Raw genomic sequence first — 16331 nt, 5'->3', positions numbered from 1 at the left:
ATCAGCACCTCCCTCTTCACCTTCCCTCCTCAAGAAGCTGCAGGGCGCAATGAGGTCACCCTTCAGCCTCTTCTTCTCCAAACTAGACAAGCCCAAAGTCCTCAGCTGCTCCTCACAGGACATGCCTTCCAACCCTTGCGCCAGCTTTGTTACCCTCCTCTGGACACATTCAAGGACCTTCACATCCTTTTTAAATTGTGGGGCCCAGAACTGCACACAATATTCAAGGTGAGGCCACACCAATGCTGAATACAGCAGGATAATCACCTCTTTTGAGACTGGTTACACTGTGTTTGATGCACCCCAGGACAGGGTTTGCCCTCTTGGCTGCCAGGGCACACTGCTGACGTGTATTGAGCCTGCTACTGACCAGCCCCCCCAGATCCCTTTCTGCAGGGCTGCTCTCCAGCCACGCCTCTCCCAATCTCTACTTCTGTCCAGTGTTACTCCGTCCCAGGTGCAGGATCCGGCATTTATTTTTGTTAAATTTCGTCCTGTTAGTCATTGCCCAATGCTCCAATCTATCCAGATCCCCCTCCATGTCAACAGCACCTCCCAGTTTGGTATCATCAGCCAAGTTGCTAATGGTGCATTCAACTCCTGCATCTACATCATTGATAAAGAGATTGGACAGAACTGGCCCTAGAATTGAGCCCTGAGGAACACTACTGATGACTGGTCATCAGCCAATTCACCACAACCCTTTGAGACATGCCCTTCAGCCAGTTCTTCACCCAGCACACCGTCAACCCACTCATCCCACAGTTGGACAACTTGCAGCGCCAGCAATCGGAGCAGGACAGGAGCGGGGAAGCCTCAGGCAGCAATTGCCAGCCTCTGCATGCTGTGCCCCAATGCCCAGTGAAGCTCCCAAATAGAGTCAAAGGGCAACTACAAGATCAGCTGAACCAAAGAGGATGTCTGGGAACTCCTTGGTTGGCGACCCAAAACCGCAGAGGGTGGCACAGAGCCAATGCAGGTTGACCCACTAGAAGATCAGGAGGAGCCCATGGGGGTTGACCCAATTCCAGCAGACCTAGACCAGGTACTGCAACACTGATCCAAGGCTATGCTTGAAGAAGGGAGCCCATTGCACTGAGAGGGTCTGGCCCTATGCAAGACTCTATCGGTGTGGGCCTAGCTCCTCAGCAGTGGTCAAGTATGCTGTGGGTGGGAAGCTGAGGCCTTAGTGCAGCCAGCCTGCACGTATCTCCCAGCCATCAATCAATCAATCTCCATCTATCAATCTCCCTTGAAACATGGTAGAGCTTCAAGTGCTGCTTGGGCTCTTCCTCCCTGTTCTGCACCGCCCTGCTGGCCCCCAGATATTCATAGGGTATCTACCCTGCCCTTTCCAGCATGTGAGTAGCACAGCAGTGCAGGGAGGAGCACATGCTACAGAGACCATCCTCAGCAAATACACACGCTGTGCTGGGCATGACTCTTACCAGTCAAGTTTGCAGAAGATGGAGGATCAAAGTATTCCTGGGATCCCTCATCCTCAAATAAACCTGTTCTAACCTTTACCTTGTGACACTTTCTGGGCAGCACTGGGGTAATAGCTGGAACAAGATGGGGCAACACTTTGTTGAAGCCTAACACACAAGACTGGGTCAGGGCCCTTAGCTTTAAACAGGGAACGTTATTAAGCCTTGCTTTTGAAACTGCCTCTCTCTTCTACTGAATATCAGCTCTGTCACTTGCAGCCAGGTTAGAATCATAGAATGGTTTGGGCTGGAAGGGACCTTTAAAGGTCATCTAGTCCAACCCCCCTGCAATAAGCAGGGACATCTTCAACTAGATCAGGTTGCTCAGAACCCTGTCCAACCTGACCTTGAATGTTTTCAGGGAGGGGGCATCTACCACCTTCAGAATTTCTTAATAGAATGGCTTCTACTGTGGAGAACACAGAAAGCCAGAAAATGATGCAGACAAAAGCCAAGGAAATATCCGTCCAAGCTCAGTTTAGCCAAAATACAGATTTGAAAATCCTGTCCTTAATACTGGAGAGTTGAGAAATTTGAGTTAGAGCATAGGAATGGCCTGCTGTGCAGAGAAGACCCTAAAACCTAGGTATTTTTTGTCAGGACAGTAAGTGACCAAACCCAAAATCCTATATGAAAAAAAGAGAAAAATATGGCTTTATATAGTAACAAAAGCCAAAGATGTGGGTTTTTTTCCTTGAAGAGGCAAAGGAGGTTTGTTTTGTTGTGTTTTGGTTTGTTTTTTTTTTACGTTACCCCACCACCATTTCAAATAATTTCACTTTATACCACACTTTTACACCACACCAAGAGGTGGGGGCACCTTCCCTGGCCCCACAGAAGCCAGAGAAAATGGAGGACTAAGACATGTTTTAGTTTCCCATGGCAGTGTTCTTACTTCAGAAACTACCATTGTTTCGGTATTCATAAATTCTTGTGATAGCAAACCAAGTACAGTTACCAGCTGATGGTATGACTAGAGCAATGAGCAAGAGAATTTTGGGGGTGAGGATGAAATAGGAGGAGATCTTGGGGCAGACAAGGTAAAATGCAAGAGACACTAAAAGTGATTACAGAGCTATGGGACTGAGACCCACTTGTTCAGTTAGGATGTGTGCTAATTGGCCTGGCACAATATATGACTTCTTCTTTTCTGGTTCAGTAGAACTGGTTGACTTCCAACAACTCAATTACCTTCTGTAAGTGAGGAATGGAAGGTGGTCCTTTGAGGTCAAGAAGAAGTTGCAGGTAGAGAGAAAGGACAAACAGAAATGGACAGAAATGGAAGTGCTCTGAGATTGCACTGATCAACTTCATTAGATACACGTTGATACACGTTTCAAAATTGTCCTGGAAGAGGTGAGTCATGTGAGGAAAGGGGAGGAACATTTTGGTTGGGGTTTTGTTAGCATCATGGAAGAGATCAGGTGAGAGATAAGAGTAAGAGCAGGAAGATCGTGAGGTTGAAAGAAACACATACCAGGTTTTTTCCATGAGAAGGACTGAACAGAGATACTCTATTAATGCTAGAAATTGAAGAGCTGCACTTAGGAATGGATATGAAAAAGATTATTGAGAGCAGGCAGCGTAAAAAAATGAGGATAAGATGAATAGCAGTGATGGATCCAGTTTTGATATGGTCAGGTAGCAGTAGGCACATTTATCCTTTAAGCAGTACAAGAGGAGGAGGATTCAGAGGACTCAGTCATTTGCCTTGGCAGGAAGCCCAGGTTACAGAGAGTGGAGGGCTAATGAAAGGTCTGAGTTGAGATGGAAGATGGAAGAGAGACACCTGTCCTCTGAAGATGCTCTGTTTTTGAACTACTTAGATCAAGAAACGGAGGCAAAATCTTTTGCTTACTTGGTCCAAGCAGCAGGAATATTTAAAAGGACGTGAGGAGATAAGACTCATTAGTGTGAGAATGGCAGTCATATGAGGTGAGGGAAAGGAGGAGGAAAGAGCAGGAAGCAAAGAGGAGAAGTGAAACAAATTTTGTATGGTAGGTTTTTGGTGCATTAAGCAAAGAGCTTTCTGTTTTATAACAGTGCACTTAATAGCTTAGACTGGCAAGAAAACATGATCAATTTGCTGTATTTATCCTCTTTGTTGTGTCATTCTTCTCTTCTTATTTTATATTTATTTAATATTTCTGAAGCCTGGAAGATTTAAAAAAATATTTATTTGTCAAAGATTCAAATCAAAAGGGCTTTTCTGAGGCTCTGCAGATGTTATGGTGCAGGGGCAGGGAAGAATGCACTGTATTTACAATTCTATTCCTGTAACAGATAATCAATACATTGTGCTCTGCTGTGTTTAAAAAAAAAAAAGGAATATGAGTGCCAAACTGTGATTATAAGCCCTTTGTGTCTTGAGTGCACTCATTTTCTAAGGATTAGGAGCTGTCCTTTATCAGCCAGTTCACTTCTGAAAGTCCATGATAGATTGCTGCTTGCCCCTCTGCTCCAAACAGCAGCAATCTCAACTTTATCAGCAAGGAAACCCCCAAACACAGCTGTCAGTAGGTAATGCAGAAATATTGCTTTCTCAGGGCAGACCCTCACAGGCAAATCATACCTTTTTCTCTGGAGCAATAAAAACTGCAATAGAAACTTTGGACTTTGGAAGTAAGATATTTACAAACAGCCATTTCTTTCTTTCTTTGTTTTGGTTTTTTTTGGGTGGGTGTGTGTAGGGGGGAGGTTTGGAGGGGAGGAGGAGGGTTGGGCTTTTGGGGTAGTTATTTCCTTTGTGCTCAGGGTGAAGGGAAATTGTCCTTCAGCATCTATTCTAATGTGTTCATTTATCTAGTGCTGGAAGAGTTGTGGGTAAATGGGGCTAAGGTCTAATACATAAAGAAATGTCTGCCAGCAAGAGATGTTTTAACAGGTTAATGAGGAACTTGGTAAGAGCCTAACAGGGTCATTGCAAAATCACATTTCTTTTTGCTGAAATCACTTTAGCCTTTTAAAACCACAAGAAAATACTCTGCTACTTTACAGGGAGATTTTGTTGAATTGAAAATGGTGTAGATAACATGTTATTTTTGAGTATTTTTAGCAGATGTAGGAAAAAAGCAGTGAAAATGGACATCTCCTCTACTTGCTACTGCAGTCAGCGGGCCAGAGGAGGGCAGAGGGCCCTAATTTTGTCAGCTCAGATTTACTGCACCCAGGTTTTCTCTGGAGAGGTTACAAGGGCGACTCTTCCCTCACTGATCAGCATTACTGCCCCGAGGCTTCTCCTATACTACTGTACATCGAGTTCTCAACAAAATGGCTCCAGGACCTGAAAGGTATGCTGTGCCCAACTGGCTTGTGAAAATGAACAAAAACTAGGGTTGGTGCTTGTGGCTGCAGCAGCCTGCATGCGCAGGGGCAAGGAGAGTCTGGCTTTTCTTCAGCCACTGAGTCCAGTTTTGGGGAGGAATTAAGATTTGCAGTTGTGGTCAAGCACTCAGAAACTTTATGTGTCTGGAAAGTGCTATGCACAGTTATGCTGCCCTGCAACGTAACTGCAACTTGTCATCCAAAAGAAACATAATCCTTAAAGACAACTATACTAGATTTTGGTTTTTTTTAATTTTTATTGGGGCATATTTGTTTACTTATTCAGGTTACACTGCAGATTGGAGACAGAACCAAGTTTTACAGCTTGCTTTTTAATCTCAACATTTTTTTGCAATGGAGCAGTTGTAATGCAGAGATGTCTGGGTGAGATACCTGAGCTAAAGCAATCAGTTTGGCTCTGCCATTGCACTGCTCCATGTGTCTGAAATTATTCTGCAGAAAAACAAGGTAAAGTACCCCATCAACTCTATGCTGCTGCAGCCATCCAGAGACTAATACTCCAGCTGCATCACCTTTTGCTGTTTAGGTAGATTTTCTAGGGAAGAAGACCTTATGAAAAGTATATTGACCTTCAAAATATGTGGCACATTTCTTCCAGGTCTCCCACTGGTCCTGGAAAATCCCCTCTGAGAAATAAAAGCTACCGCATTTATAAGTCTCAGCTTTTCAGTTGGGTGACCTAATAATTCATCCAGGAAGCAAGTTTGTATGGTCATGCATGCAGGAGCTAGGGCTTTTAAAAATTAGTTGGGGCATAATTATTTACTTTAGAAAAACAGTATTAACTTTTACTCACCACTTCTCCTCCTCTACTTGAACTCCTATGGACTGGAACTTACTGGTTGCTTTATTTTCACCTGATTTGGTAGATTCTTCAGCACCATCAACCTTAAAAAAATTAACCAGCTAATTAGAATGTATTTTAGCAAAGATATCACCCAGCTACTTACAATTTCTATGCATGATAACTATTAAGTGTCTGCACATATAGCTTGTATCATAAGCACCTTCATGTAGTCAGATAGTTTATGTGTAGTGTGCCCATTTCTGATGTTACTAGTGAGTATTCATCATTCTTGTTAATTTATAAGGCATTTCTGGTAAGACAACATTTGGCCTGCAAAATGCAGGTGGAGCTTATCCAGTATTTTATGGAGGCTGGATGCTTACATTTGCCAGAGCAAATCTCTGAGCAGCTGTAACTCCACTTACTGTGCTCCACCATTTGTTTGATTTTATCTGTTAGTCTATATGTGCATGCATACGTGAACTCATGTCAAAATTATGTGTTTATTTTGTTTAAATGTTAGTGTCCTGAATCAGAGCACTGTATGGATAAGATGTAAAGAAAGCAGATGCGGGTCTTGGATGCATTTTCTTTACTGCTTCATCATGCAAACAGGTGGTTCCCCAGAGCACAGGCAGGAACTTTATACCATCTTTCCATCTCTATGAGAAGATTTATACCAATGATAAAAAATTAAAATTTAACCATATGTCCTGGTTTCAGCTGTGATAGAGTTAATTTACTTCCTAGTACCTGGTATAATGTTGTGTTTTGGATTTAGTATGAGAATAATGTTGATAACACACTGATGTTTTCAGTTGTTGCTAAGTAGTGTTATATTAAGTCAAGGATTTTGCAGCTTCTGATGCCCAGCCAGCAAGAAGGCTGGAGGGGCACAAGAAGTTGTGAGGGGGCACAGCCAGGGCAGCTGACCCAAACTAGCCAAAGGAATATTCCATACCATATGATGTCATGTCCAGTACATAAAATGGGGGGAGTTGGCCAGGAGTGGTGGATCGCTGCTCGGGGACCGGCCGAGCATTGGTCAGCAGATAGTGAGCAATTGCATTGTGCATAATTTGTATTTTGTGGGTTATATTTCACTCTCTTTTTGTTATCTTCCTTTTCATTACTTTTATTATTATTATAATATTTTACTTTTAATTTCAATTATTAAACTGTTTTTATCTCAACCCACGAGTTTTAGTTGTTTTCGATTCTCCTCCCCATCCCACCAGCGAAGGCAGGGGGAGGAGTGAGTGAGTGGCTGCGTGGTGCTTAATTGCTGGCTGGGGTTAAACCATGACACCACAGATGTGCATTTGAGCAAAATCACAAACTTCTGGGTCCAATCAATGTAGTTATTAATTCCCAATGCTATATATAGCATTGTTAGTCAAAAAAAAAAAAAATTTCTGGCACACAGAATTTTTGTACCACAGCAGTGTTACAAAGTGACCTGTGGATCCACTCTGACCCCGGGTGTACAAAATCTCCAGCTGTAGTTAGCATCTGTTCCACCAGTAAATAAACTTGTTGAGAGCCAACTGAACAGCCTATGCAGGAAAGTGCTCAAGGAGGGATAGGAGTTACAGAGCTGTTCAGTGAAGTGAGGTACTTACTTGATACAGAGGCTTTTGGGGAAATAACTGCATCTTAAATCCCATAACTGACAGAGAGAAGCAGAAGCAACTTTTTGATGGAAGCGTTTTTCTTTGCTTTACTTTACTTGTTTGCTAAACAGTTCTACAGCAAAGGCTTGTGGTGTCCTAAGAGTGACTGAGGGGTGCAGAGGACACACATGGAGGTTCATCACAGGTGCACATTAGGTTTATTTGTTGGAGGAAGCAAATCAAGAATATGCTTCTGGCTTATGCAGCTTGCTCTGCTCCACAAAGATGGGCCAAACTATAATTAAGGTGTATACCTGGTCTGAGTTCAGTCTAAGCCTAAACCAGGCTCCCTTTACAGTCAGTGGAGACAGCCTGACTCCATACTGCCAGTGAGAGGGCTGACAGCCTACCTACCTATTTTAGCCAGTTGCTTCTAAGAGAAGTGATTTCTGGCAGCAACAGCTCTCTTATGGTATTTCCATTCCCACACTACTCCTTCAGCTGTACCAGCATGATGGCTTGTGCAATGATGCTGCAAAATGGACCAGACAGTGGACTAGCAAAGTTTTCCTTTATTTGTGAAGACTGTCTGACCCTAAAAGTCTCATTGATGGGCACAATCGGGAGAGTGGCACAGTGCATGGGCTGGAATCCTGTAAGGCAGTATCACTGCTGAAGTTTTCGCTTCTTGCAGTCCCAGCTTTAGGCATCTCCATTGGTTTGTACACAAAAAATACGCTGGCAAACCCTCACGTACTATCCCCAGGGAGCTTTCACATATTATTATGTTGGTCATCTGTAAATTTCAAAGTTTTAGAGGGAGATTGTCAAAGGCTTGAACAGCATTCGGGCTGTATTTTCCTCAGATCTCAGGAAACAGGCCCCTATACCTCTCAAAAGCAGCATTTGTTACTTGGCAGCAACACTAACTTAAGAAGAGACAGCAGGGAGATGGTGTCTCAAGAGCCATGATTCACATTACTGTTGTTCATTTTGGCTTCTGCAAACATGGAGATTACTTCTTTCTATCCATTATTTTGAAGGGTGTTTGATTGCTAAGGAGTCTTTGTTGCTTTGCTCAGTGAAATGAGGGATTAACAACAATAAAATGGCACCTTAGACTTTGCTGGGAATGGGAATAAGTAATAGAAGAGCTTTCCTCTATCCCTGTCCCACCTGGATATTGCTCCAGTGTTTAACACTGATCATCAGCCCTTCTTTCAGAATATACCCAAAACAAATGGCTGTGAAGCAGAAAAAGGCTACAATAAAGGCAGTGAACTGAACCCACAGGCAATAGTAATTATTGCCCTTCCAAGAAGAAGTAAGAAAAAAGTCACAGTTTCTCCAGGACCTGCCCCTGGGTTGGCATACTTCTACACAGTGCCTCTCATCTTATCAGGCTGATGCAGAGATTTCACAGTAAATTCTTAGGCTTTGCTAATCAGATAAGCCTGTCCAGGCACATAGTGCTGTGCTTACAACCTCCATCTGCAAGAAAAAAAATCATGTCTTCTTGTGAAGGTTGATAAACTGTGGATTGCTATTCTGTTTGCTTGGGATTCATCTCCCATCAAAACATGTGTTGATTCTCAGTTGATTGTAAGTTCAAGTACTTTGTTGCAAAAGCTAATCCTGCAAGCAGATAGTTGGAGTCCTATGCACATTCTTTTGAGGGGGGGCGGTATGGGAAAGATTAATTAAGAAAGCAGATTACATTGGTCTAGTTTATTTGCTCTTCTCTTTTCTGCAAATAGGAGTGAACCTTGGCAGGGTTAGTTTTCTCGTTTCATTCCACTAGATGTAACAAAATGTAATTTTCTTTAACAAGGGCAAATCAGAAGGAACTTACCCTCTGCTCTTGAGGCTGAGATAGGAACAATGCTGCCTCATTCAAGTGGCTACCAGTCATTATGAAATGCATGAATAAGCAGTGACAATTAATTCAGTGAGGCTGGACGAAAATATTTTTTGGGTGATAGTGTAATGTAAATCATTGTTTTACACATTCCCTTTCAATGATTTAATTCATGCCTTTCTGACCCCTGCTGTGTTATGATTCATAGATTAGTGCTCATGTGTGTAATTTAACAGAGCTGACTAACAAGCAGCAAGGAGACTTAAACAAATCCTTGCATCTGATGTTTTTATGATAAATTAGGAAAACATCATTAGTACCATGCAGAATGACTATGCTGCTGCAATTTCTACAAAGGTACCTGTCAGGAAAAGAAGAAAAATACAGAAAACATTGCATAATGAGCAGTAAAACAGATGTAGAAATCCAAAACAATGGCAGGCATATAATCCATGTCCTGTACTGTACCTGTATTCCAATAGATAAGCATCTGTTTTTCCTGACGTGGTCCTTCTTTCTATCTTCTACAGCAACGGTGGCAATGGTTGTGGTGGTGGTGACAGTGGCAGTATTGTTCCCTACATGTTGACTTGCAGGGCCATGGATCTGTGCATTGGCAGCTTCAATAGCAGCTGTTAGTGCCTTCATACTGTCCAAGCTCTCTGTGGAATTGCTAAGTCCAGACTGACTGATGATATCTCCCCTCTGTCCATGCCCATCCATATATGCATCTTGGGCAGACTCTGTGCTGCTCTGGGCTGTGATGGAAATAAATGGTTTGGTGGTAGTTCTTGGTGGGACTGGAGGCGGTGTCTTCTTATAAGTGGTAATGCAGGATGACACTGGAAGAAACATATGAGAGTTCCTGATTTATTGACACTGCAGGGAAAATGGATGCAAATATGATCTCAAAACATCAGTGAGCATGGACAGAGCAGACTTAAGGAGGACGCTGTTAGCCAAAGAGCTCCCAAAAGCTCTAACGTAAGTGCCACGGAATTACCTCACCTATCACTGTCCTCTGTTCCTATTAATGAGTGGCAGAATTGCCAGTAGAGGGAAACTATTTGCCAAGTTCCTCCGTAGCCTTTTTAGGATTGTTTTCTCCAGTATATTTTCTCTAACTGTTCTAAGTCCTGTGGGAACAAGTCCTTCCACCAGAACATTTGTTCTGCTCATGGCTTCCAAACAAGATTCACAAGAATGATGAGTCTCCAACCACTTATCCTAGCTAAACTGTACTTCATGTGGTTTTACTGCAATTGTTTTCTGTCTCTCTACCCTGTCCTACTGTATTTACCAAGCTTATGTAGAATTTTAAACTACATTTTTCTGATCAGAGAGAGATCCCCAAACCATGCTAGGTCAAAGTCTGTTAACAGTCACCATGCTCGGACTCATGTATTTCTTGCTATAAAATGTCTTACTTGTTGCACAGACTTCTCAAATACTTTGAAATGCTTTGTAAGCTGCTGAGGACATATTTAAAATAACATTTTGCCACACGTAAATTTCTCATCATAAATATAACGTATCAGTTCTGGAAAAAAAATACTTGATTTTACACACAGGCTGTTAGCGTAATGAATTCAATGGCTAAAACCTGTCAGTCAGTGGGACTACGTAAAGGAAAGTGTAAGTATAAATGTTTGCAACAACAGAGGCTTTAAAAGAAGTTTATGAGGACTCCTCTTTTCATATTTTGAAGGCCTTGCTCTCTTTGTAAATACTGCTATATGGATTTAGAAGCTTAGCTTGAGGTTTCCAGCTTATAAACTATTGGCTTGTGTATACACAATTACATGCAGAAAGTGGTACGTGGAGATAAAAACATCTTCCTTTAAAGGGATAGTTGGCAGCTCTGCATTACTGAAGTCCTGGAATGCTTTCAAATGAGGAAAGAAAGTCCATTAAGAACAAAAAGCAATCATGATATGCTCTGTTTTTAAAGAAAATAAATGCAGGCATGAACCTGTGCAAAGTTCAGACACAAACATGTTAACATAAATTCTTATTAACAGTAATCATATGGCAAGAAGTGATTCATCAGATCATTTTAATTGGCAGACATCTATGCCACCCACATAAAAGGTAACTCTACTACAGCTGTTCTGCTCTCTGCACTGTACGTGCTTGTTGAGCCAGAAGCCATTATGGTATTAATTTGACTAGCTCAGATCCATATGTCTCATATCTCCTGATAGCTGTAGGAATAGTTATAGCATAAAAGGTGTTTCCAGGGTATGAAATCACATGGGATTTTTTTTTAAGGACTCTAGTACAAGTTTCTGATAACATGTCTGAACCCATTTTAAACACGTTGAATGCTAATGGAAAAAGGGTGTTTCACTAAGGTAGTGAGGGTTTTGAAACTATGATTCACTTCTGAAGATTCAAACAGAATCTTTGAGAGAAGAGATGGCTAAAAATGAACTTGTCAAATTTTAACTCTGGGGAAGTGAATAGTTGACAGGGGTTAAAGGTGTTTTTTAAAGTGCTTATGACAAGACAAATATCTGGAACTAACAGAAAGGATGACGATTTTACAAAGGCGATTGTGAATTTTTTTGCCATTCTTCACTGGTTTTGATGCTGCTAAAAAGCATTTGTTGTGAGTGCACATTCAGGTAAATCAGCTGCTGTTGCTACACCACCAGCATTTACTCTGGGACTTATTGTGGAGGCTTAATTGTGGAGGCTGCTGCTTGGGTGATGATATCCCAGAAACAGCACAGGTGGTTCGTGGTCTGCAGAATGTTCTCTGAGTGGTGGAAATGCAAACTGAAATTCACCACTGAAGAATTCAAAGCACATACACACATGTATATCCAGGTAATGCTTTGGGAAGCTGGCGCCAACCTTGCCTAATAGAGGTTTGTGTGCAATGCTACTTTGCAATTCAGCAAGGTGTAAATTGCCCCATTTAAAATATGCTAGGCAGGGTCATTGTGGATCTCCTGGGGAGATGCCAGCACCTTCAGGACCTCCCAGCAAGGCACATAAGTATCATTTTTCTTACATAGCAGATAGGGAAAAGATAATGAAACACACTTGAAAAGTGCTCTTAGATAGGAGAGAGAGCTTCAAAAATAAAAAGCAAACCTTAACAAGAGTGGTCCTCTCATCACTGGTCATCCCCCACTAGAAAGAGTGTCAATAGCAACTGTCTATTGACAGCTACTGGGCACTCTGGACGCAGCAGTACAAATACAGAAATGCCTGATTAAGATGTCTTTCATTCTGTTGGTAAACGTACTCAATGAGAAGTCTAATCCACAGTGCAATGAAAGATGTTTGCGCTCAGCTAATTAAATGTGAAGTTATTCTTAAGAGGGGGAGAGAATTGACAAGTCATACGGTGAAATTGTAAAGAGAAACAGCAAACGTTCTTTTAGCAAGTCAAAACAAATCCTCAGTTTCCTGGAGTCATGCAGCACATACTGTACAGCTCTGGAGAAGCAGAGTGTGCAAGTCATAAAAGAACCCCAGGCACTTCATTACTGGAAATGATGTAAGCTCCCGCCGCTCCTCTGCAGAAACGACAACAAAACAATGCTCGGGCCGCTGCCGCCGTCGGAGGCAGCTGCGCTCTAAAAGTTGTAGCTGGCTGAGCCCTCCAAACGGCTGAAGCACAACAACAAAAGGGATTTGGTGCATCAGTTTTTCTCTGGGTGCTTGCTAGAACCTGGCAACTTGTGACAGGGCAACCTGAAGGATCTGCCAGCTGTTCAAGTGGCTACAGTATTTTAAATGGTAAGCTGCTTGAAAAACAACACGAGTACTCCCCAAGAAACTGGTGCTCTCTTTGTGCAGCCAAGAGACGCTGAGCGTTCAGTCAGTGTGGGAAGAGCACATCCCATTGCTTTCTGTCCCCACGGGCAAAGGGGAAGCTCATCCATCCAGCTCTCCTGCAGCAGAGGTGGGCTGCCCGGCAGGACTCAGAGGAAGAAGATTACAGAATCATGGGACACATGAAAAAAATGGAGAAACCCTTACTTCACACACAGGCAACTTTCAAGGGGTTTTGCACATGAAAGCTAGTTTAATTCACATCAGGAAGTGAATTTAAAGGGATGTGTAAATTCCGTGATAAATATGTTCTTGGACACAGACCAAGGAGCGAAATTCTGTACGGAAACTGATCTGACTGGAGAGTCAAGTCAAAGTAGTCTCGTTCTTCATTAAAATTGTTTAGACGTGGAGTTAATCAGAAATCTCTTTTTCTGAATAGCAAACATATATATAAAACCTCAGTTTGTCACAATATACACTAGCTTTTAGTATTATTTTCCAGAGTACACATGCTGCTTGAGCAGGTATACATTTCTCTCCTAAGGCATACGCAAGGTTTAATCCAGAAAGTAGTTAAGTCATGTGCAAGAATCCTCTGACTCCCAAAGCACCTTGAATCAGGCCCACTGCTTCCAGCTGTATCAATCGACCAAGTAATGCTCTCTTTTTCTTTTTGATCTTTATCCTATTTCTGTGGCCTGCCTTCGGGTCACAGTTTAATCCCAAATACCTAGAGAAAAAGCACTTTCTCCAGATTTAAAAAAAAAAAAAAAAAAAAAAAAAAGTCATGGTGTTTGTCCTCCTAGCCAGTATTTCCAAACAACTAGCTCATGGGACAGGAATTTGGAACAGGGAGTGTCAACTACCCAGTTCAGAAGGAAGTCTAATGATAAAAAAAATAATCCCAGATTGCATAATAATAAAGACTTGAATTTGAATGTTTCATTGTAAGAGCACTTTAGTTGTTTAAACATGCTCACTAGGGAGATGAGCCCTCGGGAACAAACATCAGCACACAAACACAAATTTTTAGCTCAATGAATGGGTGCTCAGGAGACCCCCCAAGGCAGATTAATATTTGTGAGGAGATCAAATTCATGCAGTACTTTGAACAGTTCAAGTGATGAGATATGTAAGCAATAGCTTTCTAATTTGGCAGTCTCATGTAAACTTGGTTAACAGATACAAGAACAAATGAAAGTGCAAATTTAAAATTAATTAACATAATAGTGTTTCTCTTGAGAAAAGGGACTAATTCCACAGTTTGAAAGGAGCAACAAAGGACACAACTTGTGCGCAACTACGTATTAGGCTACAATGCACAGATGGACCTCAGTGTTCTGATTTACTGTCTGTTAAACAGGTGTGTTAGCAGCAATGCCCTTGCATCTCACACAGCTGCAATACGAAACACAGATGTAGGCACATACAAGCAGACCTGAGCCACACAACTGCAGTCCCCAGGCCCGTCCCAGAAGTGCAGTTCTTGATTTGGTTTGTTAGACTCAGAGCTGTTATTCTTTTTACCATGTACTTCTTTCCTTACTTTGTTGAGGTTTGGGGTGGAATGCTTGGAAATAGGGGTTTCAGATCCTGTATTGTTGTTTTTACATGGAAAAAATTGGTATGAAAACAGAACATGCATCTTCTTAATAAAAAACTACTTTCATACAGCAGATGGTTCCTAAAGATGTAGAGGTTTACTATTACAAAACTGGAATAAAGATTTTTATAAGAAGTTCTAAACTGCCCAAGGGAATAATACCAGACTGAGTTATGGATGTCGTTATCCCAAATGAAAACTACTGAAATCTATGTACCACACCATCAGGAGTTCTGCCAAGGCCATGCTTTTTCCATATACCTACCACCACCAAGCCAGATATTTTATCTGACAACAGTCTAAACTATACTGGATTAGGAAACAGGCATAACTGATAACCAAAATCCTGCAGAAATCTAAACAAAGTATCTAAACTATTTTTACTGTACACAATAACACCACAGATTTAATATCCCATGTACTCTGAGGTCTAAAAGCTGGTGCTGGTGACCTTTTCATAAGCCTGGACATTTTTTTTTGCAAGTAGGGTGCCTCCAGATTCCCAGCTGGATACAGTAAAGGACCTTCTGAAACCTAGGAGAGAGATGAGAGTAAATGTGGCTTATCCTGCATCTCAAATGGATGGTGTTAGAAAATCTGCATGTACATAACCAGTGGATGACAGGTGAATATTTCTCCAGCAGATTTTTTTTTTAATGTCTGATGCTGGAAGCTGCTGATGCCAGTCAAGAGTTTAATTGCTATCCCAGGGAAGCTGAATTAGTGTACAGAGAACAGGTGAGACAGTAAAAGGTGTCTGCTAAATGCAGTTTATCACTAGGATATCACCACAAATTACAGATGCACAGACAAAATTCAGTGCACGTAGGCTTCCTATGAGACTCACTTCACTCCTTGTACTATATAGCTATTGCTGAACTTCTCTATACATAAAAATTACCAGTATGTTAACAGCACACAACTTAAGCAATTAATCTCATTTGGCCTCAAAGCTAAGAAGTCTATAAACAACTGAAACTCTGGAAAAATGATTTCACATAAACTGAAAGTCATTACCCAAAGTGGATCGTTGCTAGGATGGCTTATAATACATTACTTCTAAAACCTGTGATCTTTACTGGTCTCAAGCAATTAGGACTCGGGTTTATCTTTTCTGAAGACAGAGATGAAATAGGTAAGAATATGACCACGTGCAAACCCTAGATTTAATTTCAGTTAATGCATATGAACTGCCTTGCCTTTTCACCTGGAGTGAGCAGCTGGAGGGGACAGCAGTGGCACTCGCTTCTGCCATTCCCTTGCCAGCAGCTGTGTCCATGAGATCAAACCTCACCATCCCTGTGGAGATGGTGCTTTACAGATGGGTTAAATCCTGGCCATTGGCCCATGGGACATGATGAAGCTATGTACCCTCAGATAACATAAGACTAGCTGCTCAAGCAGAAATTCGGTCAGGCTGAGAGGGAAGTCAGAAGTGAAATTATTTTGGCCTTGTCCTTAAATGCTGGCTACCAACAAAGCCTCTGGAAAAAGTCCACCACCAACTGCAGGGATGAGGATGTGAGTCTGTTCTGGACAGATGCTCTCTGAGAGCTTCGAAGATTCAAACTGCTTTGAAACAGTCATGGTAGAAGGCGTCTGATACAGAACATCAACCTCTACATTCAATGAAGCATGTTGGAGAAGAGTGAAAAAAAAGAGAAAAACAATACAGCAGTGTGGTCTTTTTTAGTTAGCATGTGAATTATTTACCATTTCTTTTCATCTCTACAGCATTTTTTTTTCTGAGAAAATCAGGGAAATGCTGCTTGACCTATAGCTTAGCAAACTGTTCAAATGCTTTCTGCACTTAAATACTTCACCAAACCTTTCATACTTCCCTCCC

The 16331-nt window shown here is 41.8% G+C and overlaps 1 protein-coding gene across 5 annotated transcripts in view; it reads right to left on the bottom strand.

The window, feature by feature from the left end:
- Window positions 1–16331, bottom strand: part of DLGAP1 (DLG associated protein 1) — a 445633-nt gene that overhangs the window by 21903 nt on the left and 407399 nt on the right. For all 5 annotated transcript variants that reach the window (XM_049821279.1, XM_049821270.1, XM_049821285.1 and 2 more), the window contains 2 exons: window positions 9559–9932; window positions 5629–5720 (listed from right to left, as the gene is read on the bottom strand). In XM_049821279.1, the coding sequence (XP_049677236.1) occupies window positions 5629–5720; window positions 9559–9932 (466 nt within the window). The remainder of the gene's footprint in view (window positions 1–5628; window positions 5721–9558; window positions 9933–16331) is intronic.

The sequence above is a fragment of the Accipiter gentilis genome, chromosome 2 (genome assembly GCF_929443795.1).
Source record: "Accipiter gentilis chromosome 2, bAccGen1.1, whole genome shotgun sequence".
NCBI classification, from domain to species: Eukaryota; Metazoa; Chordata; class Aves; order Accipitriformes; family Accipitridae; genus Astur; species Astur gentilis.
The sequence above is the reverse complement of the archived record's forward strand: the minus strand, read 5'-3'. Positions and strand labels throughout refer to the sequence as shown.